General features: G+C 33.8%; 4 protein-coding genes across 9 annotated transcripts in view; 3 read left to right on the forward strand and 1 right to left on the reverse strand.

Annotated features, from left to right (window-relative positions):
- Window positions 523-4,398, reverse strand: LOC105167040 (protein ESKIMO 1). Of its 2 annotated transcripts, XM_020695301.1 has the most exons (6): window positions 4,241-4,398; window positions 3,403-3,974; window positions 3,125-3,302; window positions 1,914-2,113; window positions 1,627-1,785; window positions 523-893 (listed from the first exon to the last, which is right to left on the reverse strand). In XM_020695301.1, exons 2-6 carry the CDS (start codon window positions 3,915-3,917, stop codon window positions 545-547), a joined length of 1,401 nt encoding a protein of 466 aa, XP_020550960.1. In that variant the 5' UTR covers window positions 3,918-3,974; window positions 4,241-4,398; the 3' UTR covers window positions 523-544. The 2 variants fall into 2 exon arrangements, with proteins under 2 accessions (XP_020550960.1, XP_011084898.2); XM_011086596.2 differs by lacking the exon at window positions 4,241-4,398 and having other exon boundaries at window positions 3,403-4,088.
- LOC105167203 (protein DOG1-like 4) lies at window positions 7,774-9,016 on the forward strand. Its single transcript, XM_011086826.2, has 2 exons — window positions 7,774-8,494; window positions 8,744-9,016. The coding sequence occupies exons 1-2, from the start codon at window positions 8,021-8,023 to the stop codon at window positions 9,014-9,016; spliced, it is 747 nt and encodes a 248-aa protein (XP_011085128.2). The 5' UTR covers window positions 7,774-8,020.
- LOC105167041 lies at window positions 9,737-22,389 on the forward strand. Of its 4 annotated transcripts, XM_011086597.2 has the most exons (24): window positions 9,745-9,942; window positions 10,435-10,565; window positions 11,082-11,166; window positions 11,872-11,925; window positions 12,111-12,202; window positions 12,312-12,415; window positions 12,805-12,880; window positions 13,722-14,181; window positions 15,110-15,448; window positions 15,530-15,736; window positions 15,861-15,959; window positions 16,044-16,116; window positions 17,362-17,489; window positions 17,574-17,862; window positions 17,956-18,155; window positions 18,236-18,360; window positions 18,787-18,904; window positions 20,440-20,495; window positions 20,571-20,664; window positions 20,734-20,917; window positions 21,036-21,110; window positions 21,186-21,289; window positions 21,373-21,435; window positions 22,057-22,389. In XM_011086597.2, the coding sequence occupies exons 1-24, from the start codon at window positions 9,883-9,885 to the stop codon at window positions 22,162-22,164; spliced, it is 3,324 nt and encodes a 1,107-aa protein (XP_011084899.1). In that variant the 5' UTR covers window positions 9,745-9,882; the 3' UTR covers window positions 22,165-22,389. The 4 variants fall into 4 exon arrangements, 1 of the variants encoding a protein (XP_011084899.1); XR_002287432.1 differs by lacking the exons at window positions 20,734-20,917; window positions 21,036-21,110; window positions 21,186-21,289; window positions 21,373-21,435; window positions 22,057-22,389 and adding an exon at window positions 19,365-19,435 and having other exon boundaries at window positions 9,737-9,942; window positions 20,571-20,641; XR_848220.2 differs by lacking the exons at window positions 20,571-20,664; window positions 20,734-20,917; window positions 21,036-21,110; ... (1 more) ...; window positions 21,373-21,435; window positions 22,057-22,389 and adding exons at window positions 19,365-19,435; window positions 19,954-20,140 and having other exon boundaries at window positions 9,737-9,942; window positions 20,440-20,480.
- LOC105167042 (omega-3 fatty acid desaturase, chloroplastic) overlaps window positions 26,098-27,754 on the forward strand; it is a gene marked incomplete in the record, with an annotated part of 3,143 nt that continues 1,486 nt past the window's right edge. Inside the window, 5 exon segments of one of the 2 annotated variants that reach the window (XM_011086599.2) lie at window positions 26,098-26,915; window positions 27,033-27,122; window positions 27,226-27,292; window positions 27,412-27,504; window positions 27,598-27,754. In XM_011086599.2, coding sequence (XP_011084901.1) covers window positions 26,410-26,915; window positions 27,033-27,122; window positions 27,226-27,292; window positions 27,412-27,504; window positions 27,598-27,754 — 913 coding nt within the window. 2 annotated transcript variants of the gene reach the window in all.

Here is a 27,754-nt window from a genome sequence, read left to right on the forward strand (position 1 = left end):
ATTAACATGAATATTATACAAGTAATATGTATATATATGTTAAATGAAATATAATTTGAACTAAAAAATCTAATCCAGTTTTGGTGGGCTTTACCCAAGCAACACTTCTCAATTCCAATCATAAAAAAAAAAATAAAAAAAAAATAAACATGATAAGTTAGCAGAAGAAGCACAAAAATTTGATGAAGAAATAGTTGCAATTTCGCTTTCATTTTATTTTCCTACCAAACATTCATATATATTACAATTGAGTGCCTGCCAATGGGCAAATGTGCCTCCTTAATCATCCCCACACCCCCACCCCCACCCCCACCATCCAAACTCAAAACAGAAGGAAACAAAACAGAAGAAAAAAAAAACCCAATTTTAAAATTAAAATCTTACTATTTATAATAAAAAGAAAATAATATGAAATACATTCACTATATACAAGATTTTCTCACGAAAAGCACGTGTGAACATGACATCATATGAGCTCGAAGAAACTCATTCCACGTGAAACCTAGTCCTTTTGAGGATGAATATGTTATCTTACAAACTTAAACTAAGAGCGTGATATGATACGAGTATAGAGGAACTCATTCCACGTGTCGGGCAAGCCAGGGAGACACCAATGGATGCAGTCGGCGAAGGTGGCAGGGTCGGCCTGCTGCTCCAGGGTGAGCATTTTGCCTTGGCGGATGGTATAGACTGAGGTGTGGGCGTCTTTCCGGTACTCGGACAGTGTGGTTATGTTGAGGAAATGGACAGGGACTTTCATGGATTTTGTCACATTGGCTGCGAGAGCAAAGAGCCTTCTGTCCGTTCCCACGTTTAGGGGCATTGACGTGTTGAGGATTGGAGCTGTCTCCTTAGCACATTTGATGCCGTCTGGGTTGTCCCAATCCAGGCTCCTTCATGTCGTGGATATGAAAATATAATGTTGAATTTAGAAGATTAGTTTGAGAATTGGGAAAATACTAAGTTAATCACAGATAAAGTGTGTCATATACTAATAATATGATTGATTACTTTTAATAAATTATACGTCAATCACACCATAAGTGTATTGTACTTGTTATGTATATATAATTAATTTAAATTTAATCAAACCCAATTTAAATTAAATTTTTCGACACTTTATATATGTAGGACGTAATTGGATTTATAATATTACGTGGTATGTATGGGTTATAGCAGTGATTGAATTATTAGGAGTGGTTTACCAACCTAGAATAATTAATTTGAGAAGTCAAACTCATTTAGCATTTTATTTGGAAATATATTAGAAGATGAGGGTTCTACAAATTAAAAGAAAAAAAGAGAAAAGGTAAAACTACAATAAGCTTCTCCTAAACTTTATCATAATTACAAATGCCTCATCATTATTTAAAAATTTTAATATACTCCCTAAAATTAACTATTGTCTAACAAATACCCCTTATAATGAGCTATCGTTGTGATACAAGTATGCATACTTAGGATTAAAACTAAATTTAATTATTGAATATTCAATTTTAAATAAGTTAAAATCATAATATATAGGGAAAAAAATTGAAAGAAACTAAAGCTGTGGACATAAAATTTAAATTAGCTTCTAAGCAAATTAAGGAAGAAGAAATAATGGAGTAGAGAGCAGGTAATTACTTGATGTGAAGAGGAGACATGCTCATGAAAAAGACTTGGGTCCGATTTGGATTCACATTTTTGTCGACCCACTTAGCCCAAGTCCTCAGCACTCTCCTATAAGCCAAGGCCCTATCCACTTCATCGTACTCCGTCGCACCTTCCTCGAATGATCCTCGACTAGTGATCCACCAAACATCATCGTATCAGTGACCCGTCGGGATCCATGTGTGTGTGTTTAGTGGTCGCAAATTAAGTAAAAAATAAAATAAAATTAATGACAAAATCATTATTATTTTATTACTTACAGAACTTTCATGGTGAAGGTGTTCATCCACCAGATGTAGGTGTTGAAGACTAAATAATCGGCGTTCCTCCAGTTCTTGCCGTGCTTTTTAATTGATTTAGGCATGATGATCCGGTTCAAGATGCTGTGCATCGTTGGATCATCTGAATTTGACTCCACCAGGAATGGAGCCCAGTAGAACTCCACTGTTGCATTGTAATCCTGCTCATTTAGGTAACACTACTTCTATTTAGTTGGGAATATATTTAATTTAATAAACATTTCTATTTTCTAAATTTCATTTATTTTATCTAAAAGATTTTACTCATTTTTAATCTAATTCTAATAAATTATTTTTTTAAACTATATATCAATCATACGATAAATATATTATACTCAATATATAAAATTGATTCACATTTGAACAAATTCGATTCAAATTAAAATATGATGTCATATCAAGTTTATATTGTCCCACCTTAACCCACTTTAGAGTGGGTGGGGTGCATGTTGCTCAAATTACACGTACCAAATGTATTCACCTAATTTTATCAAATAATTATATAGTTGCGCATGTGGGTCCCTTACAATTCACATTCTTTTTGTTTATTTAAAATTATTATTTTATTTTATATATTTTTAAATTTAATATTTCACTTCTACATGTATATATAATTTATTTTCTTAAATTTAATATAAAATAATATTTTATATTAAAAATCAAATAGCATGTAATCCATGTACGTGAGAATTTTGAAACAATTACGAGAAAGGAAAATCCAAATTAAAGTTAATGATCCGATGGATGAATATATATATATATATATATATATATGTTACATATTGTTATGAAGTTTTATTATAACATAAAATTCAATATTGGTAATAATTATAATATATAATTTAAATACTTAATTAACGTTAATTTGAAGTGTGATGGATCAAATAGATTCGAATTAAAAAAGCATTTCATTATATTAAACATTTATAATGATGAGTGATGATCCAAAAAGGTTTAAAGACTCAAAACAATATTATACTATTTGTATGCAATAAGCCTTAATTAATACATAAATAATCCTGATTATAAATTTCGTGCGAAAGATTATATATCCCAACTATAATTATTCAACAAACCCAAAAAAGTAGTCGCAGACAGACATTCAATAAAGTAGTGAGTGAGTGAGTGGACCACTAACTATGATTATGTCGAAAAAATAGAGTTGTAGTAACCTGGATTCTGAAAACGGACAAAGAGCCATTCTTGGTCAAGTTTTTCCTGCCCGGCCCCGGAGGAACCACTGACTGAACCAAGCAAATCATGGATTCCCACTGGTTCCTATTCAATGAGTCTCCCACGAACATCAGCCTCTTGTTCCTTAGTTTCTCCATCAATAATCTTGCCTTAAACCTTAATATATATTAATAATAATACAAACATATTCAGTATTCACTAAATATATATAAATAATAGGACTTCAATTCAAGAAGAGGAAAAAAACTTAGGTTACTTAGGCAAAGAACAGTCTCTGGGCTGCCACCTCCAGTTCTGATACAAAGAGTCTCGTCTTCCATTCCTCATGCAAGTCACCTGTGCTGTCAGATATTCACACTCCTCTTCTCTGTAAATTGGATGCGAAGAATTATCAAATACCCATTTCCCTGTAAACAAATCGCACTCTTCAGGCGGGATTTCCATCTCCTCCTCCTCATCAGCCGGAATAATTTCGACATTCTTCTTCTGCTCTTTTTCGATCATGCCCGCTGCCAGGAGTTCGCCGGCCGCGCTGTCGTCTACTTGTGTTTCCACTACGGTTCTTGAATTCATGACCACGGAAACCGTCATGGAGGTTTCCGTAGTTTGGCCTCTTTGACTTTCTTTGGCTTTGGGGCGTGAAAACGGGAATTCGGCGACGGATTTGACGTTCTCATTGTACATGAAGCAGCCGAAGAGGAAGATGGAGAAAACCAGCGCGAAGACGGAGAGGTTGCCGCCCTTGCGGGAGGCGGAGGCGGGGGGCTTCATGGTGGGGGCGTCGGCGTCGGAGTAGAACTCCGGAGAGAACTTGCGGCGGAGTGAGGGCTGCATGAGAGAAGGGGGAGGGTGCGATGAGAGAGATTATTAAGAGTGCATGAGATTAATATTGAGATATAATTCATCATCTCTACTAACATTATTTATAGTAATTAGTTTAATGGATGAAGGAAATTGAGAAGAAAGGAAGAAGAAGAATTTGTTGATGAAAATGTAGTTTAAGTTGGGATTTGGTGAGATAGGAATGGGGTTGTCTTGAAGAAAGCGGTTAGGTTAAGATGCATGGATGGTGGCGGGAGCCTTGTCCTTCTCACCTCGTCACTTTCTAACTGCTCTTACTTCCCACATCTTCTACTTTCTTCTTCTAAGTGACTCTCTGTCTGTGTGTGTGTGAGAGAGAGAGAGAGACAGAAAGAGAAAGAAGAGAGAGAGAGAGAAAGGAGAAGAGTTGAGTTATGCCAAAGATTCTTGAGTTATGACATAATTTTTATATACGGGACATGCATACATAACTGCAAATATAAGATGCAATATGTATTACAATAAAAAATCCAATCTTGAGGGTTGGGGGTTAGTTTTGTCCTTTTAGCTGGACATCCAAATATTCAAAGCACCTTTCTTTTTACTTTTTTAGCTTGACTTTTGGTCTAAAAATATATTCCTATGTTTTCTCCATGAATCCCATTGTTTTTATATACGAAAGTCTAAAATTTTCTATTTATTGGTTAAAATTATATTCAAAATTAATAATATCATAAGAGAATTATTGTTTAAGCAAATAAAATCTTACTTTCGGTAACTCTCTTGTAATAATATATGAGTTTCTCATTCCATCTGCAAGAAAATTCTGAATTTCTATTTTAGTTTTTTTCAAAAAAAGAAAATACTTGCTAGACATTTTTTTTATAATTTATTGGTAACTTTTCAAACAACGAGAATATATATTTATAATTATATTAGATTTTAAAAGAACTCATTATATTTTATATGAAATTTAACATATATATAAATTTATCCGTTTGAATTTCTCTTATGCCCTTCAACATTCTCGGAAAAAATGTAATTTAAGTCCTGCAATTTATGGGGGGTGGCATTTTTTGTTCTGCACGAATTGATTTTCGCAATTTAGTCATGTAACTCTAAAAATTTGGCAATTTTCATCATTTTTGTCAGAAAATTACATGTGATTTCATGTCTCAATTAAATTGCATTTTTAATCCTATAACTTAAGGAAGTTGATATTTTTGGTCCTACATAAATTTATTTGCAGGACTAAGATTGCAAGTAAATTACAATTTTCGATCAAATTGGCTGAAAAAACACTAAAATTATCAAAATTTCAAAATTAAATTACGAAAATCAATTTTACAAAACTAAAAATACTATTTTCTTAAATTACAAAACTAAAATTACAATTTCCCTTTCCTTCTTTCGTGTGTGTGTGTATGGAGTAAAATGATCTTGTTTGTTTCACGCTATACATTTTTTTATTCCATAAATAAAAAAAAGTAAATTGGAAATAAATTCAAATAAATTCTAAATAATTAATTAATGCACCCTTTTAATTGCACAATATCCAAATATACATAGGTACTTTCACTGTATACCAATTAATATATATGTTCTCATTAATGTTCTCTTAAATTACTAAATATGTGGCTTGTTTGATCAATTGAAATGATCATCATGTCTGGGCACCAAAATAATACGACAATAAAATTATTGATCACCATGACAACCAATGGTTGTTGACAATAATTTTATTTTATTGTCACCATGACAACCAATGGTTGTTGACAATAATTTTTACAAGTACGATTAAAATATTTATATGACTAAATTCCATAGCTCATAAGCCATAACCATGACCAAATTTTTTTTTACTGTAGATAATTTAAATTTTTGTATCGATTTTTATTTAATCATAATTAATAATAGTCATTTATCACAACTTTAATACATAATCAATAAAATTGTTGCTAATAATTTTTTTTAGTACATGTATGGGTTCAAATTCCATTCATGTTTGAATATCAATTTATTTTAATAATAATTATTTATTTGTCTATTGTAAATATGATTAGATGTAATTAATTATTTTTAAAAACTAAATAAATAACAAACCACTCAGGTCTATATATATATAAACAATATATACAAAAAATATTGGTATGCCAGATTTTAACCGATTTATTTAAATATGTTAGTTGTAATGACTAAAGTGGGGTACCTTAATTTATATGCATAATACATGCTGAAATTTTAAAATATTACAGTAGGAGACATAATTATTTGTAGTTAGTTTTCTTTTTTTTTTTTTAAATTATATATATCTGATTTGGTACGCCTATAATGAGAATTTAACAGAGATAACCCTACCAATTTAAAAAAAAAAAAAAAAGAAATAGTACAAGGATGGGCCTACGTACTTGTAGTAGTTATTACATACAGAGTAATAAATCAAAGAGAAACAAAGTGTGATTAGACAATATTAATTTTAACGTGCAGACTAAAACCCACTTACGTACAATCATTGTAAGCATGAAAAAGCAAACATTATTAATTGTGTACCAATTATTTTTAAGGCAAAGTTACATTTCCGTTCTGAATTATAACTCGTTAGTATGTTTGGTTGCATAATTTATTTTATTTACATATTTTGTTATTTTTTTTGATAAATTTAATTTTAAACATTTCACAATTAATTATTATTTTTTACAAATATAATTATATATTGATAATTTTAATGCTAATAACAAAAAATGAAATATACTCCAATACGAATGGAACCATACGGAAAACATAAATATAGGACGGGAAGTCGTGAGTTATAGTACATATTGCGTCGAATTAATCCAAGCGGACTAGGAATTGGGATGAGTAAAAATATATATTGGAAATATAGAGTGAGTCAAAATTGAGTAAGACAACAGTTTGCACGTGCGCGCATATATATATATATATATATATATATATATATATTTATAATATTTTTTTTTATGTGTTCCATATTTTAGAACAATCCAAAAATAGAATCAGACAAAGTCAAAATTCTTGGCCTTTAAGACAATGTGATCATGGTACGTCGCTGCATTTTCATCCATGGGGGCACTGAGCTAAGCTGCTGTCTCTTCGCCTTTCTAATCGACAGACCCTAGTGGAGTAGAGACAATTCAAATTTTCATCACTTTCTAATCCTAAACCAGATCCTTCACTTTCTAGATTTTACTTTTTTCATTTTTCTATCGTAATTTTCAAAATTAAGATATATGATGTATATTTCAAATTCATTCTTTTAACATTTTATAATAAACGATTACATGACAAAATTATCAAAATAAATTGATAAAAGATCAAAATTACCAATTTTCACACTATCTAGAAATAGATAATATTTTTAAGCGAAACATCACCGCATACAAAAATGATACTAGCAGATAATACCATTTAATCCTAATTGTGTCCAAAATGGGAAAGGTCTAATACAAATCAGGTTTGGTTAGACCTGACATTTATTAAAAAATGACTAATTACATGGCAATTATATCACACTTCCCCTATAATTAATTGATTCGATCAAATATAATTTGTATAAGATTTTTTCGTGCATAACGCTAGAAGGATCTACTGTTGGTGTTTTGTTTTTAACTCTTGTCTAAATCGTAAATTTTACAACTTGTGTCTAATTAATCTTTGTCGGAAGTGAGAGTATTAATATTACATTATTATATATACTTGATGCCGGATCTAGGCGAGATTGGAGTCAGAGCTGATCAATTCTTCTTCCTCCATGAATTTCTAAAAGAAATTGAAAGTAGTGAGAGATACAACCTACGGACAAAATTCTGCAGAAGTTGCAAATTGAGAACAGTCGGCCAACAAATAACTCCATCTTTCTCCATCAATCTTGTGACGGCATTTCTTGTCCAAATCTCCTCCACGAGAGTCTCCTCCTCCTCATCTTTGTCACGTGATGAAAATGCAAATTCTTGCCCAACAGCGATGGAGTTGTCCAGTTTCTTCAATATTCTCTCATCCTTAGCCGCGAAGCTTGATGTACTATATAACCAGAATATTTGGATTCTTGATTGTACATGTTAAAGGGTAATTGTTGCATCATGGTTCTTCCTGTAGTGCCATTGCAAACCAACGACAGTGCTCAAACGTTTGAGGCCTTTGTAGACCAATGGTTCATAGATAAAGAGCATTATCTCCGGGACCTCCTCGGACTTATTTCAAGAAACGGCTGCGACAATGAGGTGAATGAGGCCCAATGCAAAGACCTTATCGACCGAGTCATTAGGCACTTTCGCCAGTACTTTGAAGCCAAGGCAAGAATGATTGGGGACAATGTGTTCCTAGTGCTTATGCCTACTTGGTTTAGCTCGTTCGAGAGAGCCTATCTCTGGATGGGCGGATTTAGGCCTGGATTGGCATACCGGCTTGTGATCAACAATGTCTTGGACTTGACCGAGGAACAGTCTTGGAGGATAAACACATTGATGACGGAAATCAAGGAGGAGGAGAAAGAAATCACAGATGAGTTTGACAAGGTCCAAGAAGTCATGGTAATAATTATTACTTCCTTCCCTTACATAATAAATTTGGGGTAATGTGAGGTAATTGTGGTACATACTCGAATATGACTTGATCCGAACTATATAAATTTTTGTGTCGTTTTTAGATTTTAGATATTCTTGATTGTATTTAAATAATTAAGTAATAAGATAGAGATGTTTCAAGAATCTTGATAGAAACTCATTGCAAATCCCAACTATTTATACTTAATGTTCCAACTTGAAATTCTGGCCTTGCAGACAAGTCCACCGATGCTGGAATTGTTGAGGCATGGGGGCCAGCTGAGGAACGGGTTAGGGCATAGCATGGCATTGCTTGTCGATCAGCTGAAATCAGTGTTGGAGGCTCTAGTTGAGTGTGCTGATTTTTTGAGAATGAAAACTGGAATAATGCTAATAGAGATACTAAAATCGGGTCAAACCATCAGGTTCCTGGCAGCTGCGATGCAGCTACAACTCATACTTCGTCGATGGGGGATGATGAGAGATGCTGAGCCAGATGAATATGTTTGAGACTTAGCCTATCTAGCTAGCTAGGAAAGGAACAATTTAGCTTATTACCAATTGTTGGTTTGTTGGCTGTTGCTGTTTTATTATCTTGATGATTTATTGTTGTGCAAGTAGTTCCCATTTAGCTGTCAAACTTTGTTTAGTTTACCAAAATTTTGAAATATACCATTATTTTTTAAATAATATATTATTGATTATCATTAATAATTCATATATACTCGTTTGTGAGACCAAAGGTTGTATAATTTGGTAGGGAAACTTTTTCATGAAGCATCTCTTACCATTTATCTGGAGTTAATTAAGACGCCTATACATGAGAAAGTCCTATTTAGAGGTATTTAATCAATTACATAAATATGTGACTGCATTTTAGTTTAATTAATTTATTGTATATAAAATTATATACTAATTACGTGATAATGTTTTGGCATGTTGGAATCTAATTCCCTTGATAATCAATGAGAGATGGACTAATCTTGGGCCTCGATAAATGATGAAATCAGATTATTTGAATAAGAGTCTAGCCCTATCAAATAGGGTCCAACAGTGCAATCATCCATGATCCAAAGTTAGAGCATTTGAAACAGATGTCCAGCCCACTCACACCAATATGTAGCTAATAATCAAACGCTCACTCGTCTTTCTTGTATTCCATCACTACCCATTTTCTGCCAACTCACCTTACTTTTGGCGTCACGTTACGCACACAACCCACTCTATTAACAATAACAGCTCCACTCGCGACCGTTGAACATCAAATTCTTCTTCAGACAAATTCGAACATAATCAATTTTACCAATTTTCATAAAAGTCAAGAGAACTGTTCCTGCTTATAAAAAACAACAACTGTTCCTTCCTTCGAATATATTATGTTTGCTAAATTATTCCATAAGTCCCCTCAATCCCAAACCGCAACCCCTTCTTCCCAGGTAAACTGAAGAATTTCCTTCCCCCCCCCCCCCCCCCTTTTTTTTTTGGAAAAAGGATTCCTTGTTGGTTTATTTCATCTTGTTGATTTTAATTATCTAGAATTAGCTCATTTGGTGAATGTATTTTATTAAATAACTTTGTGATAATAATAGGATTATTTGATTTTAGTGCGTGAGTGAGTAAAATCGAATTCCCGTGATCTCAATATTTTGGAGGATATGGATTCTTGATACTTTGTATATGGTTTTCCCAATCTGAGATAGTACATGATACCCGTAATTTTTAGGTTTTATATGATGAAGTAAGGAATTGGTGGGAAGCTGTGCTTGTGGAATAATTTCTTGAATTTTGCTTAACAATTGAATATCCATGGAAAGTGCCATTTTTCAGTAATTGCAGCTAGCATAAGTATAATTGTATTCCTAATCATCTATTGACAACTTCGTCTCTTTAGAATTTGCTTATCAATAATGATTTACATTTTTCTTCAGCCGGATGTTGCGCGTGAAAGCATGGCATCATCAGAATTTGCACCACGTGTTGCTGTTCATTATGGCATCCCATCAACTGCATCAATTCTTGCGTTTGACCCAATCCAACGCCTCTTGGCAATAGGGACTCTGTGAGTTAAATCCTCTTTTTCACATGAATAGATTCAGTGTATTTGGTATTTTTGTTTCAGTAATAACGATTCCTCAATATTCGTAAGGCATACAAGCTACTGTAGCATGGTTTATATGGCAACCCTTCACTTATCATATCTTAAAGCAAATTACTGATGTCAATAGCAAATCGTAAGCAATTACCTTGTTGCATTTAACTTTGACTGATTATCTGTTACATTATAAACATGCATTCTTTTGGAGTTACCTTATACATTCCTGTTTAGAATCTTTACATTCTTCGGTTGCATTAACTTGTCATCATTAGTTAATAATCATAGTTATTAGCCCTGGAGAATACCTTCTAGGCGTCATTGCTGGCTCTTTTCATGCTATAAGGTGTGAAGGACAAGAGTTGTTTACATGTTAAGTGATAGTTAGAACATCTAGTTCGTGGCGGACATCCTGGCCATCAAAGTTTGATTGTCCATGCTATGCTTTTTGTAATTCTTTTCTTTTATTTAATGGGATTTCAGGGATGGAAGGATTAAAGTGGTTGGTGGTGACAACATTGAGGGACTTCTTATATCTCCCAAAGCCCTACCCTTTAAGAACCTAGAGGTTTGTCGATTTATTTATGGTAGAATTTTCATCTTATTCATCCTCCTCACTCTCTATATTTGTCTTAGTTTGTTCTCTATTCTTTGACTTTGAAGTTTTATTGTTTATTTTGACAAGAGTTTCCAAACCGCTTACTAAGTGTCGACAATTGAGGAATGGATTCTTCCATGGTTTTATCCTTTATGTTATCACTGTTTGACTGGTGGTAGCTGCTGTAGTAACTGTTCATTTTTATAAATGAACCTTTGTCTTGGTTTATTCTCTATTCTTTGACTTTGTTTTTAGTTTATTTTGACAAGAGTTTCCAAATCCTTACTAAGTGTCGACAATTGAGGAATGAATTCTTCCATGGTTTTATTCTTTATGTTATCACTGTTTCCTTAGTGGTAGCTGCTGTAATAACTGTTCATTTTTATAATTTATATATTTTAGATATAGTTTTCTGGTGTTTACTTGACTGTAATTCTGTCGATGTCTTCGTACACTCTTACCCATTGATAAATGGTGAAAAGCCTTCTTATTACACATGTTGTCTGAGTTTTTTTTGTATATGTTAATTCAATGTTTGCATGAATGAGCGAGCCACTGATTTCTTTTCTAAAGAAAACCTGTGACTCTTACTGATGTTATAGGCTTTTGGCTTCTGGCTTCTGGATACTCAAGTAAGACCTTATTTTATTGATTTTCCTTATGTATTCTTTTCAGTTCCTGCAAAACCAAGGGTTTCTGGTGAGTGTCTCCAATGAGAACGAAATTCAGGTACGATAGTATGCCGGCTATCCAACTTCATCTGCTGAAACATTTTTGTCTTGCTCTGGAATCTGTGGATTTAATTCGTTCTGCAAAATCTGTTGATTCATTTCTATCTTCTTATTCCTGACATTCTTCCTTTCACTGATCGCCAACTTTGTTCCTTAACTGTTGACATGTATGCACCTTGGCAGGTCTGGGATCTAGAGAAGAGGCGTCTCTCTTCAAATATGCAATGGGAGTCCAATATAACTGCATTTGCTGTTATATCTGGTACCAATTTCATGTAAGGATTTGGAAGTTTTACATATTTGCTTCTAAAACTGTATGCTTCTGGCTGAAATGAATTGCCAGAATGGTGGCCTGATTATCCTTTGCTTTTGTGAGAAATTCAGCTATGTTGGTGATGAGTATGGGTTCGTGTCTGTGCTCAAGTATGATGCTGAAGAAGCAAATATTCTTCAATTGCCATACCACGTCCCTCCAAATCTTATTGCTGGTAACTTGATCTTTAGACAATCATAATACACGTGTGTTTACTTATTAGCAATGTCCAAAGGTCTCTTATTAGATGGCTGCTGTGAGAATTTACCCTGTCTGAATTAAGTAGACAGAGAAGGTCTCCAAGAATTGAGTAAATCTTTTGGTCTTCCTTTATAACTTTAGACAATGAAAGTTGCAAGTTAGTGTTAATCAAGCCCCTACTCCCCGTAACAATGAACAAAATTGTGTAAACTTAATGGGAAGTATTATAGCTTTAGATATGCAGGTCTTTTGGGCTTTGGCAACCTGTTCCATTCTTGAAGAGAATCTCAATCTTTATTTTTTTCATGTAGGGTTAAAGTTTTTGCCTTACAAAATAATTTTGCGGTGTCATTAACTTTGTAGAAGGAGCTGGGGTTTCATTGCCTGATCATCAGTCTGTTGTTGGTGTACTCTCCCAACCCTGTTCATGCGGGAATAGGTAATACATAAAGTTTTTAAATTGAATACGGATCTCTTTATAAATTTCAGCATCTGATTTTCATACCTTTGTGATTCTTGTGTTTCTTTGCTCATTCTTCAAAGGTTTGCAATTCCTTAGATGCGATACCATGCTTCAATTTTTCCACTAGCATGTGAGGCCTTTCCTGCTTAATTTTTTTATGTTTTCTAACAATTGCATGAAGGAGGCACAACAAACACTGATTAGAGAACCTTTCTTTTCTGTCTTAGTTCTTTTCACTTCAGAAAACAACTGCAAAAGATATGCACAATCATGTGTTTTTTACTTTTACATAGAGTTTATTTTCATCGTAAGTTCTTCCTTGTTAGTCTTCACTTAATCACGATTTTACATTCATTACAAAGTCTTTCTGCCTCCTTATCAGTTTATTGTTAGTTGCCCTTGGTTGAGGAGTGGTTCACTTTGACCCTTGGATTCTTTTGAATAACGTACGTATTTCTCCTAACCCACCACTCTTTTAAGTATATAAATTAAGCTTTTAATATTGTTGAAACATTTCCTGAAAATATGAAAATTATATCCTTTATATTAAAAAAAGTCCCAAAAAATAATGGGTATCTTTTTATATATTGGAAAAACAAAGATATCGACCCGGTTTTTATGGTAACCCAGATTTGTTCAGGAAGAATATGACATATAACGCCACCATTTCCATCTGTAGATCCATGGAGATTAAAGATATTAATACAGATATCTGTTACAGTAAGGAGATTCAGCACAGACAACTTCAGTTTCCCTGTAGTATTTTTATTGCATTTAAGAATTGAATTGAACACTGACTGCTGCTCTTTCTTAATAGGGTTTTGATTGCATTTGAGAATGGGCTGATTATTTTGTGGGATGTTACTGAAGATAGAGCTATTCATGTTAGAGGCTATAAGGATCTGCAACTGAAAGAGCGTATGGTTGTGAAGTTTTCGAATAATGAGAGCCATACCTACCTGAATGATGCACTAGATAATGAAGAAACAGAAAAGGAAATAAGCTCTCTCTGTTGGGTGTCTCCTGATGGGTCAGTATTAGCTGTTGGTTATGTGGATGGAGATATTTTGCTATGGGACCTATCAGTTTCTGACAATGGTAAAGTTCAGAGAACTCAAAAGCCACCTAATGATGTTGTTAAGATACAGCTATCGTCGGCCGACAGAAGACTTCCTGTCATTGTTCTCCACTGGTCTCCCAAGAAAGCTCAAAATGGTTCTGGAGGTCAACTTTTGGCCTATGGTGGGACAGACATGGGATCTGAAGAAGTACTAACGGTATGCTCTGAACTGCTGGCTATTAGCTTCTCACTTTTTGGAGGTATATACATGAATCTTAGTAGCAATAACGAGAACCATTTTCCTAAATTGAATTTCCTGTGCTGTAGATGTGTCTCGTTCTGCTCTTCCAACTAGTTAGGCTGCTATCTAACTTGAGTCCCAATGAGTGAAGTCTGGCTTAGTTTCTCTTTCTCTTGTAATGTGTTGTGTCTCCATGTATTGAGATTGAGGCACAGTACATGTTCTACAGATTGCTTGGAAAATTTATGTCTGTGTATGTCTATAGCACACTTGATCGATTATGATTGCACTGAACATTTAATAATGGGCTACCAGCTAATTATGTCTTCTTTCTGGACCTCCCACATGACCTCGAATAAAAGCCAGAATCCATCTCTAGATTTTCACAATGATATGCTCCTTATATGTGTTAATGCATCAAAACGTATATTCATGTACAGTACAAAGGCAACAGATGCCATTGGGTCTAATATTCTTAATATGAACGTTCTAATCGATGTATCTAAGTTGTCACACCTTACGTTGGGGATCTAAGAGAAACAGAAATTAGAGCAGTTTAAATGTCTAATGTGGAGCTAAGAGTGGTCACTGAATATTCAAGTAGCTCCCCCGGATTCTATGACCTGATCCGATCTAGTTCCTGATTCAAGATTCTAAAAGATTTTGCTCCATATAAGGCCCAAAGATCATACAAATTTATGTGAATATAACTGTTTCTGCAATGCCTTTTTTTTTTTTCTAACTTTTGCTCTACAACATCACTCCTTTTTATTGTTCACATGATTTTCATACTGTCCGCAATTAGAATGAAGATGTGTAAAGAAGTCAAACAAGATTTGTTATTTCCTGCTTAAGTCTTTAGTGATGGATATATCATTTTTCTGCAAATGATCTTCTATTGCAGATCCTCGATCTTGATTGGTCTTCTGGGTTAGCAAAGTTGAAGTGCATCGAGCATGTTGACCTTAGACTCCATGGATCTTTTTCAGATGTTCTTGTCATATCAAATTCTTATAAGGCGCAGAACAAAATGGCTACATCAATATTTGTATTGACCAATCCAGGACTTCTGCATTTCTACGAATATGCTTCTCTGTCTACCCTAAAACCTGAGAGAGGAAAGAATCATTCTGTGCATGCATTTGAATATCATTCAGTTATACCCACAGTGGAACCATATATGACTGTGGGAGAGCTATTTATGATGAGTTCAGAAAGAAACAATTTTTATGCACTCTCAGAGGTATTGGATATCTTCAGCCATGATCTACAGATACTCCTTCCTTGAGTTGTTCATGTTAATGATCAGAAATAGTTTTATTAGACAGTTGCACCTGCAAAACAACAATCAGAAACGCTGACTGGCAGGAGCACAAAGTGGCCTCTGACAGGTGGCGTTCCTTATAGAATATCAGAAACTGAATGCAATACTATCAAGAGAATATATATAGGAGGGTATCAAGATGGATCTGTTCGAATTTGGGATGCCACATTTCCGGTTCTGTCACTTGTTTCTGTTTTAGGATTTGAGGTTAGTGCAGTTCTAGCTATAGACTTGAACTTATAAATTGTTTGCTATAGTACCTTGTCTATATACTGAGTTTTCAACATACTATTTATTGCACACTAACATAGCATATGCTGCATGCTGGCAGATAAAGGGCAATGAAGTTGCTGGTGCAAATGCGCCGATATCAGCTTTGGATTTATGTTCTGCTAACTTAACTTTAGCTATTGGCAATGAATTTGGTGTTGTAAGGAATAGCTTCAGTATTTTTCCTCACTAGCTTTTCCAGAAGTTATTGATATTACTGAAAAAGTTTCATATCTCTATACAGATTTTCCTTTATAGGTTACATGGAAATTCAGATCAAAGAGCCGTTACCATCGTAACTGAAACCAAACATGAAGGTGAGGTTTTCATTTTCATTTTGTCTGTGGTCATCCTTATTCTTTGTTTAATGGTTTTTTGCTATCAGTCATTTTACTATGCTAAGATTGGGCTTCACGCCTGGAATTTGGCTTGTTTGGCATAAACTAGTGAGCTTATGTATAATGAAGTTCTACTGAAAAAGAAATATGTATAATGAAGTTAATTTTTAGGATTTTAAGGTGGGTTTACTATTCTTTGTAACTAGTTTGAGTTAGCATCAAAATTTGGGAGATGGGAGCTACAACTGAAGCTCCATGTAATCAAAGGATCCTAAACTGACCTTATGATTGTTTGCTCATCTTTTAGCTAATAATATCCAAAGGGTGGAGCAGGTTAGTGACTTGCTTCCTATCGTAAAATATGCATGTTAGTTGTTAACATCATCAGATTAAGAGGGTGTTTGGCTGAGTTTATAAGCTACTGAAAACATATTATAGGATCTTAAAAACCTTTTGGCAATTTTTTTTCTAAAAGCTTGTAAGATGTTTTGGATCATATAAGCTCCTTAAAAAAAAAGATAAACTTCACCTGACTTTTCCTAAAACATCTTTAAGCTCTTTAATCTTAACATTCAATAGACAAAAATACACTCATAATTTTGTTAGTATTTCACTTTTACCCTTCATACAATTGACATTTTTCATTCCAAAGCAAAATTATCTATTTGTCTTATTTTGTTAGCTTTTTCGGTCGTTTTTACAGTATGAATCGCTTATTATGCCAAACACTCCAACATCTTATAGGCTTTGAAATCTTAGTTATCCAAATACCTTTTGAGCTTATTTTTAAAATAAGATTCCACATTTTTAAGTTCTTAAAACATCTTATATGATGTAGGAGCTTATAAGATGTTTTAGATAAGATTAGCCAAACACCCTGTAAATCATTTATGAGTTTTCTTTAATCTCAGATGTTACTTATGGAGCTTCTTGATAATGACTCTATCACTACTACTGTTATCACACCATTGGTACTCTCCAAAAGTTTTGTCTCATAACTCAAAGTAAGGGGGTTTACAGGATAGACAGTTCTGAATAGTGTATAAATCCCACCTACTTTAAATATGTTAGGATGTAACTCTTCTTGGTGTTAATTGTAGCAGTTGCGTTTTATTTGTCTTTCCTTCATGTTGCTGTAAGGGATCCCAATGTCCACTGCGGGGGTGTTTTCAGTAGTTTATGTAGTAGGTTCTCTTCAATGACCAGTGTGTAGTTCATCTGCAGTGCATGATTACCTACCCAAGGAGAGAAATGCTTGTTCTACCATATATTCCATACTTACTTCTGCTGTGGCTGCCTTACAATTTGCAACTTCTGGCATCAGACTTGTTGCTGGATTTGAGTGTGGAAAGGTACTGTTACTAAAAAATTATTGAATCATTAAATGCCTGTTAACCAATACAAATTAGTCTAAAATTGTATTTGCCCTGTTACAGGTTGCAGTGCTTGATACTAGTTCACCTTCAGTTTTATTTGTTACAGACTCTGTGTCTAGCTTGATGTCACCAGTCATTTCTGTGGCTATTAAAACTTCACCTGATACTTATGAGAATAGTGCAAACAACTCTGATGATGGAACTGGAAGTGAATCAGCAACAGAGATCATTCTTTTCTTGATGAGAGATGCACACATGGTCTTGATGGATAGTACCACAGGGAATATGATCAGTTCACCGCCAGTGCGTCCAAAAGAAAATTCGATTGCAATAAACATGTATTTATTAGGTAATATGCTCCTCTTTGCATAAAATCTTATGGTTTATTTCATAATCAGATCCTTACTTCTTCAGATATGTTCTTGAACCTGTCTGCGTGCAGAATTGAAGCATCCTCACCCAGAAGGGTCCAGAAATGATTCAATTATGTCTTTCCAGCATATAGAAGCTATGCAGAGTGATTTATCAAAAGTCGAAGAAGCTATGCAGCGCACAAATTTAGAGCACAAGACCCTGGCATCTCAGATTTTACTCTGTTGTGAGGATGCTTTTTACTTTTACCCATTAAAGTCTTTGATTCAGGTGCTCTCATGTGTTAATCCACTCTCAGTTTAACTCAATAGTATTTCTTTCACACCTTTTGACAAATCGTTAATATGTAGGGGGATCATAATTTTGTCCGCGAATTGAAACTTGAGAAACCATGTTCTTGGACTGCAATCTGCAACAGAGACACAGAAAAATATGGAATCATAATAGTTTATCAAAGTGGAGATATTGAAATAAGGTATTCATTTATTGTATATTATCTTTTCGATTGTGATAATGTTCTGTTAGATGGCACCTGACTCATGATTGATAATGTACTGCATAAAGGCAATTAATTGTCAAATTTGCCTTCTCTTCTTTTTTATATATATTAAGTGCAAAGCTACCTGGTAATTCAGTTGGATTGAGTACAACTAAAATGCTGCGACCATTCTCTAAAGAAGTATTTTGTTAAAACATGTTCACCTCGAGGTAATTTATGTTAAAAAGGGGCTGTAAGAAAAGAAATACACATATCAATCTCCATTCAATTATTGAGGCAGTTGGTTTTCCCTGACCATTTTAACTGTGATTTTGATGAAATAGTTGGAGTACATATTTTTTCCCATGCATTCATTCATGCAAAGGAAAGTATAGATAAATGTTAATGTTTTGTATCTTTTAGGTCTTTACCAGAGCTTCAACTGCTGGGCAACACGACTATGATGTCACTACTAAGGTGGAACTTCAAGAACAATATGGACAAGACAATGAGCTCTTCTGACAAAGGGCAGATTACCCTGGTTGGTTCCTTGACATAGAAATAGACTTCACCTTAAATCCTACTTGCATGTATTTTCTGAATCACTGAAACTTCATCCTCTCTGTATAGCATGCATCTAAAAGAAGGTAAGAACTAGATTCTTTACAATTGTTTCCCTCCTTTTTAACTGAAGAAATTAACTCCCCTTGCAGAACCGCTGGTGAACATGTTCCCTGCCTCTGATTCTCAAAGCCCTGGTTAAATTTACTGCCTTTTTTGGCAAATATAAAATTTCCTTCAAATTTCTCTAAACTGATTGGTTTAAATTGACTGTTGAATATTTTTGCTAGCTTGTTCCTTTAGAATGAGTAGAAGCGTTAGAATGTGGGGAAGCTTATGTATATCTTGCCTATAGTTGGTTGACTTATCCAACTGATTGAGCTGCTAGTTCCTAGTGTAACCTCACAATGAGCTCACAACTATTGCTGCTATCTTTGTAGGATATATGTGGATTACGAGAAGGCATTGCTAGAGAATTCTTGTTGATGATATAATGGCTTAAGAATAATAGGTAATATATATCTAGATCTCTAAACCAATATCAGTCCCTTATTCGAGTACGATGTGAATTGGAGAACCTCAGTTCTGCAACAGCAAGTTATAAAGTTTAAATGACCCGGGTATGATTGAGCAAGAATGGGCAATGCAAAAATTGAACACTTCTTACTGGATGATGGTTGTGTATCCTTGCTTCTAAAAAAATGAATGGAGTTTAAAGAATGAACAAGGGGAGAAAATCTCGTGCTGCAAATGGTACCTTGAATTAGGTGGTAACTGGGATGTGGACAAAGAGAGATCTTAAAATCTGAAAGTTTACTGTAGCAATTTCTTTTGTAGCATACGATTAGAGGAAAGTTATTTTAGTTGAGAGGGAGAGGGTTAAGTCCCAGTAGACTTTCAGATCCCAAGTCGAATCAGACTTTCAGAGACGCAGTTTCAGCCCTTGAGATTCTTTAAGTTGTTTGCAACACCTGATCTGGGCTAGAATAGTTTAAGGTGTATACAGCTTCTGATCTTGCTCAATCTTAGTTTGCAGGTGGCCATCTGGGATTTGGATTATAACAGTTCAGGCTCAATTGCTTTGATATACAATCTTAATTGCTGCTGACTTTAGAGTTTCACACTGATGATCTATTGATAGAATAAGAGTGGTAAACAGAATAGCCCGCCTTTTTGATGGCCTGATTCTACAATCTTATGTACCTGCTTGAAATTGGTAAAATTGAATTTTAATTCCAGAATTATCTCTTGCCTGCTGAATACTTCATTATTCATTTCCTCTTTCTTGGAGTGTAGAGCTGAGAAAATTTTTGGCATGCACTTTATTGCTAAAGCCAATTTTTATTATTCAATGTTCTACTAATCCCTAGCGTAATAGTTGCTAGGTTATAATCTATTATAATTACGGGATTCTATCATGGCAAGAGATTTTGAGTACCATGGACATAAGAACATTTTCTGAAACTCAATCATATGGATATGTTACTTGAGCTGATGGTGTTTACCTTGTTCTAGGTCAATGGAGGTGAATTTGTTTTTGTATCTCTTTTGGCATTTGAAAATGAATTCAGGTCAGGCCCCCTCTCTCCGTCCCTCTCTCCACCCGCTGTCTCTCTGATTCTTGACAAGAAGCTTTCCTGTTTTAGGATGCCCGAGTCATTACCTTGCCTACATGATAAAGCCCTCGCAGTTGCTGCAGATGTGGACGTGAATTTCTTCCAATACCAAAAGAAGGCACAGGTCATAAATACATTCTTGTTTTCTTCAATTTTTTGAACTCTAGAAGAATTTGATTATTCTTTTGGACAGAGTGGTATGCCTGGATTTGTTAGTAATGTGATAAAGGGGTTGAAAGGGGTTAAAGAAGAGCAGGATATCAACTATAAGGAAGCTCGTGAAATTCTGATTGCACATCTGGAAAAAATATTTTCAAGGTTTCCGTTCTCTGATCCCTATAATTCATATGATCTAGAAGATATGGAACTTCAAATAGGTGAGTTTGAGTTGGCAACTCCCACCCTAAAGCAAGTTGTATTCTTGATTTGGAGATACGAAGAAATAAAGAAGTTTTAATGACTTCTGCTCCTAAAATTGTGTAATATTATTTGCAGATGACGTTGACATAGACATTGATGAACCTGTTGTTGTGGTTTCATCCTCACAAAAGAGCAGTGATCATATGAAAGGTAGAAGTTATGGATTTCTTTTTATGGTAGCGATTTAAGCTTTGCTGGGCCTGAAATTCTTTTCTGCCTATTCAGCAAAGGAAAGTGAGAGGGAAAAATTATTCGAAGGCAGTTCCACTGATGTTAAACCAACAACTCGGACGCGTGAAGAAATCATTGCAAAATATAGGAAGACGGGGGTAAGTTATTTCCTTTAAGTAGCTTGTTCATTACTGCATGCTTAAATGGTAATTTCACCATCTGACTGTTTCTTTGGTTTCAGGATGCAGCAGGTGCAGCATCAGAAGCTAAGAATAAACTTATGGAACGCAAGGAGAAACTTGAGGTAATCCCACCAAAATCAAGTGCTTAAGATTAATACAACGGATACTGAATATTCTTATATTCCAAAGTTTGAAGTTTAGTGAGAACATTGAGACGTTGTTGTGACCTTTGTCCAAATTTAGATGTTGATGTAAATGGGTCAGAAGCAACTGGAGACCAAGCAGTTATTTGTTTATTTTTATGTGACTGTTAACCGTCTCAACAACCACGAAAATTGGTTCATTATATCGAGCAGAGTTAATTACTAGGGTTAATTACAGTGACTTCCCCTGAGCGGCAGTGCAACTACAAACTATACCCCTAGTACTCACAAAATTTCAAATTCCTTCCCTCCAAGTTTCTGTGTTGAAAAACCCAACAACCTGAAAGCTCCAAACTTATCCTGATTCAAAGACAAAGTCTCTCTTTTATGTCAACAATAATAACTTTACCATACCCTGTTCGCATCTCTTTTTTCAACTTATATGGAGTATATCTCTTTTCTGGAGTATTTTCTCGAGTTCCAATTCTGTCATCGTCTTGGATATGCAAAACCAGACTTGTGCTAAATGAAGTTGTCTTCATGTTAAAACTGTTCTGTAGGTCTTAACATTTCTGAATTTGCTTCTCTGATTTGTTCCAGCAACTCAGCAGACAGACTGCAGAGCTCCAAAGCGGTGCTGAGAACTTCTCATCGTTGGCACATCAGCTTGCTAAGAATATGGAAAAACGTAAGTGGTGGAATTTATGACTGCATACATCACCTGATCTTCCTGGCTGGAATCAATCTTTTATAAGGCTAGAAATTTTACAGATATTATGACGTAGTTGGTTTGCGTTTGAAGTCGGATTATTGTATGGTCGATTTGTTCAGTACTCGTAATTTAAATCGTGATGAGTGCAAGTTATTATGTGATTAATTACATCTATACTCTTTTAAAAGTGCAATTATATTTTTCTCTATTTACGGTTATTATTGATTCAGAGTAACCCATTTTTTGGTGCTTTTATGTTGGGAAATTCAAGTCCACATTGGATTTGGTTAAATTTGAATAAATTATATAAAAAGTGTAATATATTTGTTATATAATTGATACATTGTTCACAGAGGATAACCAATCACATAATATGTATATTATTTTACTATATAATCAATTTGATCTGAAATAATTATTAGTAAAGTCATATATAGTATATTTCAGTAGCTTCCACAAGTCGGCACAAATGTGTCTTAATACGAGGACTAGGTGTTAATGATCTCAAGATTGAGAAGAGAGAAGGAAAGAGACCGTGGCCGCAGCTGCTCAGGCTCAGCCCCTAGCCTCTCAACTCATATTCAAAGTGGGACAACATTGCATGAGATCCAAACAAGAGAATCCATCTTTTCAGAAGATCTCAAACCCAAATCGTTGGGTAGATTTTCTTGGAAATTCTTTCTGGGATATCCTCTTCAAAACCCCATATGAATATTTCACAAAAAACGTTTGGTGAGAGGGGTTTTTATTCAATTTTCTTTTATTAATTTCAGCAAATTCGGTGAATTTTTACTAATAGGGAATTTATTTATTGGATGACAACAAATATTATAAAAGTGCAATATAATTAATATCCAAAAAATGGTCTATTTTTGACCCAAAAAAAAAAAGAAAATAAAAGAAAAGGCAAGAAGAAAGAAACAGTCTCTTAATGTTAAATATTTGAGAACACAATAGATTGCAGGTATGAAATTAAAATATTTGCTTCTCCTACTTAAACACGTTTAAAAAAAAAAAAAAACACGATATTTGGCTGCATGAATATAAAAATGGTGTCGACCACAAAACCTTGTCGTGGTTGACAATAATACAAATCAATTTTGTTAATAAAGGTAATATTGTAACATGATTATGGTCCGTAGTTAAACATCCTAATCAAATATCTAAATCCAGTCCTTCAAATTTGCTTAATTAAAGTTTCTCATTTTTGCTTTTTTTTTTTCTTCTCTTTAAAGAAATTGATCGGTAATAATTTATTACATCAATTGGTATTTTAAATGTTAAGAGATCGAAATTCTAATTTGTGAGACGAATAGTTCTCGTTTTTTAAAAGATTATATATTTTTTTCACCAAATTATTCTTATAACAATAAAATATACTTTTGTATGTGTATTAGCGTAGGAAGATGTAGTAAGATAGTTTTGTTAAGAAAAAAAGATTGGATGATGTGGAATAAATCATTGATAAGTCAATTGGATATTAATATAAATTTTTTTATATTTTTTTGTTTATTAATATCAATAAATTCGATGAATTTGACTAACAAATAAATTTATTTGTAAGATGAAAATAAATATTAAAAATTTTAAATTTTAAATAATTTACATATAATTATATCAAATCTGATGGAGGTATAATAATCCGTACTATATTTTTCGCGGTATAGTGGACGGAAGAGTTGGAGAAAAGCGGCCTTCCCAATAATGATTGAGATTGAGAAATAGGTCACTTAAACAGTATTAATGATTTTCACCGGCCATGGACAATTGGACATGGACGGAAAAACATTAATTTATTTCAAACAAATTTCATCTTACAGATTAATTACATTTTAAGTGTTATTATATTCATATGATTTTTAATATAATTATTTTTCTTAAAAATTTTATATTTATTACAATAATACGAATTTACCACATAATTAATTTAATATAACTGAGCGTAATTGAAATTAAAAAAAATTTAATTAATAGTCTTTCACTTGGACACAGTGGTTAAGTTCAAAATCATAAGTTTGGATCCTACTAAATATATGGGAATTTATCTTGTGAGTTTATGTAATTTGTTTTATAATTTTTATTTATATTGATCAATTGATTTATTATTAATTACTCAGTGTATCAAAACATTGATGTAAAAGGATACGAGCTTTGAGTGTGGTCGGTGGCTTATGTTTGAGGGTACATTAATAAGTTCTACTTTTTTAGAAATTACGAGATTAAAAGTAAGAATTTTGTAATCAATTAGACCACAAATGAAAAGATCTTAAATTACTGGACGAAAAATATTATTAACCTAAATAATTAAATAATTGCTTTAAACAGAGTTTATTTACTAGGGTTAAATTATCCTAATAAAATTTGTGTCGCTCTACCTGGTCGGTGGCCGGTAAGAGGAAAAACTTTTAACGGCAGAGGGCTCCCACTTTTTGAAAATGATCAAATTGACCCCTTCCACTCAAAACAAATGGACCCTTTGAATCTAAATGTGAAAATATGTATGAAATCCAAGTCCGACCACGTCAGTCAGTTGTCTTTTCCCTTCCACACGTTTGGAAAATGGGTCAAAACATAATTTCTTACTAAAAGGGGGTTAAAAAGCAATTTACACTAATTTGTCCCCCACATGATACGCGCCAAAAATCCAACTGCTAGATTCCAAGAACGTCCCATGACTAGTTTGGTATACACCCAATTGTTGTTTTTCAAGAATTCAAAGTCGAAGACGAAAAAACGAGGTAACTCATATATTATATTTAAATAGCAAATTTTCCTTCATTTAAACGAAAATTTCATCTAAAACTCCTTTTCGGATTAAAATAAATAATATATACTAGTAAGAAAGAAGAATATTCCACTTGGAAATACAAAAAAAAATCAATAAATCCCGATGATACAATGATGTTAGGTTGAAATAATTTAATATTCTTTTTCTGTATAAACATAAAATATGATTATTGAATGTATAAGATCAATTAATAATGATATTGGAGCTGAAATGATCGATTTGTTAAAAATTTAAAAGTAACTCGAGAACTTTTTAGTTTCTTATACAAAAACTTTTAAATTTGAATACTCTATTTTACTGATTTTCAATTTGCGTTGTACGAATTCATTGTGGAATAGATAAGTTAATTCTTTCTTCCACATCTTATTTGAAGTACAAAAGTGTATTATAGAATTCGTGCTGCGCATGATTACATATCATTTCATCGTTTAAATAAAATAAAATTTTGCTCTTCGACTATCACTTTAAAAATTATCACTAGAGAATAACATAAAATCAAATAAAATAAGAAGGATAATTACATTCCTCTCTTTTAAAATTTGATGTAATTACATGTAAATACCCTATAGTTTGGAAAACTACATCTAATACTCTTGAGGTTTGTTTCTATTTAATAAATAAGTTCCTTGTTAGTCAAAATTCACATAATTTGATGATATTAATAAAAAAAATCGAACAAAATACAAATTTACTCATAATTGACTTATTATTGATTTATTTAATTTGTAATAAGTTAGTATTAAATTAATTAAAGATAAATACCAATTTTTATTCTTTTTTTTTTGGTTAATATCAACAAAATTATTAAATTTTGATTAACGAATGTATTTATTTATTGGATAAAATATTAGATATAATTTTTAAAATTATAAAAAGATTATACATAAATTATATCACATTATCAGGGAAAAAATAATGAGTGATGGCATATTTATGATTAGGCCAAGTCTCTCTGATATTGGGACCAATCTGATGAGCTTATATTATAATTCATGTGTTAAAGCGGACCCCCACAAGTTGAAAACCGCCTTGCTCTACTTGACAGGGAAAATTGAGTAAAATAAAAAGGCATAGAAATCACGTTCTAGCTGCTGACTTGCTGTGTGGGAAATAGGGAAGAAAGAGAGGCCCATAAGAGCGTGTGTGTGTATATAAACGAACCATTTTGCCCTTAGAATTGAATTATAGTTCAACAAAATCCACAAGACAAGTTGAGAGGTTCTTGGAGGAGCAGAGACTTGAGGTTGAGGAGAGAATCCCTTGTATTATCTCTATCTACTCCACCAAAACCTCAACTTGCATTCTATCGGGTACTTACATACATACATATATATATACATATTTCTGCAAACCCTTTCAGTCCACACGTTTCTTTCTCTCACTTGATGTGAGGGAGCGCATAAAAAGCTGAAATCTTGATAGAGTTTTTTAGTTGGGCCGACTTTCTCTCAAAATGGCGAGTTGGGTTTTATCAGAATGTGGTCTGAGGCCACTCCCGAGGGTCTATCCTAAGCCAAGAACTGGCCACCCTTTGTTGAATTCCAATCCCACAAAGCTGAGATTTTCAAGAACAGATCTTGGAAATGGTTCTTCATTCTGTTTGTCGAGTGGGATTCTTAGGGAGAAAAACTGGGCTCTGAGGGTGAGTGCTCCGCTGAGAGTTCTGCAAGTGGAAGAAGAAGAAGAAAATAAGGAAGGGGAGAGAGTGATAAATGGCGGAGAAGAATTTGACCCTGGGGCACCGCCTCCATTTAAGTTATCTGACATTAGGGAAGCCATTCCGAAGCATTGTTGGGTTAAGGATCCATGGAGGTCTATGGGCTATGTGGTTAGGGATGTGGCTGTCGTTTTTGGATTGGCGGCTGTGGCAGCCTATTTCAACAATTGGGTTGTTTGGCCTTTGTATTGGTTTGCTCAGAGTACTATGTTCTGGGCTCTCTTTGTTCTTGGACATGATTGGTAATTTTTATTTCTTTTTTATAATGATCTTCAAGAAAGTCAACATTTTGCTGCTTTTTGTCTGTTCAGTTTGTGTTGGATTCATGGGTTTAATTTTCATGTTCTGGATTTCTGCAGTGGTCATGGGAGCTTTTCAAATGATCCCAAGTTGAATAGTGTGGTTGGTCATATTCTGCATTCTTCTATTCTGGTTCCATACCATGGATGGTATGTCTTAAAATTTCTGTTTAATCTTGAATTATCATTCATTGTAATCTGTATTGTTAGATTGTAAAATGAGCTTAAAACACTGTCTTGGTGAATGGTACAGGAGAATTAGTCACAGGACTCATCATCAGAATCATGGGCATGTTGAGAACGATGAATCTTGGCACCCGGTGAGTCCTTTTTTTCCAAGTTGCTTGTTTATTAACTTAAAGTTGAAAATCCTGATGAAATTGTAATGATGCAAAAAAAAAGATAAAAATTCAATGTTTACCTTTTTGTTTCTGTTTAGTTGTCTGAGAAGATTTACAAGAATTTGGACACTGCTACCAAGAAATTGAGGTTCACATTGCCTTTCCCTCTGTTGGCATATCCCATCTATCTTGTAAGTTGGTTACTCCTTAACCTGGAAAATTTTCAATCAAGTTCACAATAAAAGGTTTCTCTGATTGGTTTTAATCATCGTACTTCATGACAGTGGAGCAGAAGTCCTGGGAAACAAGGATCTCATTTCCACCCAGACAGTGATTTGTTTGTCCCAAACGAAAAGAAAGATGTGATAACATCAACAGTTTGTTGGACGGCAATGCTTGCGTTACTTGTAGGGTTGTCTTTTGTTATCGGTCCGGTCCAAT

This window comes from Sesamum indicum, linkage group LG7 (assembly GCF_000512975.1).
Source record: "Sesamum indicum cultivar Zhongzhi No. 13 linkage group LG7, S_indicum_v1.0, whole genome shotgun sequence".
Taxonomy (NCBI): domain Eukaryota; kingdom Viridiplantae; phylum Streptophyta; class Magnoliopsida; order Lamiales; family Pedaliaceae; genus Sesamum; species Sesamum indicum.

Excerpts from the sequence above, each read along its gene's own strand:
- LOC105167041 (XM_011086597.2), top strand. The coding sequence starts at position 9,883 with ATGTTTGCTAAATTATTCCATAAGTCCCCTCAATCCCAAACCGCAACC. Across the intron at positions 15,960-16,043 it reads TTGGCAATGAATTTGGTGTT|ATTTTCCTTTATAGGTTACA; the intron begins GTAAGGAATAGC and ends ATCTCTATACAG. Across the intron at positions 20,918-21,035 it reads AGATATGGAACTTCAAATAG|ATGACGTTGACATAGACATT; the intron begins GTGAGTTTGAGT and ends TATTATTTGCAG.
- LOC105167203 (XM_011086826.2), top strand. The coding sequence starts at position 8,021 with ATGTTAAAGGGTAATTGTTGCATCATGGTTCTTCCTGTAGTGCCATTG. Across the intron at positions 8,495-8,743 it reads ACAAGGTCCAAGAAGTCATG|ACAAGTCCACCGATGCTGGA; the intron begins GTAATAATTATT and ends CTGGCCTTGCAG.
- LOC105167040 (XM_011086596.2), bottom strand. The coding sequence starts at position 3,980 with ATGCAGCCCTCACTCCGCCGCAAGTTCTCTCCGGAGTTCTACTCCGAC. Across the intron at positions 3,303-3,402 it reads AGAGACTGTTCTTTGCCTAA|GTTTAAGGCAAGATTATTGA; the intron begins GTAACCTAAGTT and ends ATATATATTAAG. Across the intron at positions 1,786-1,913 it reads ACCTTCACCATGAAAGTTCT|TCGAGGATCATTCGAGGAAG; the intron begins GTAAGTAATAAA and ends GTGGATCACTAG.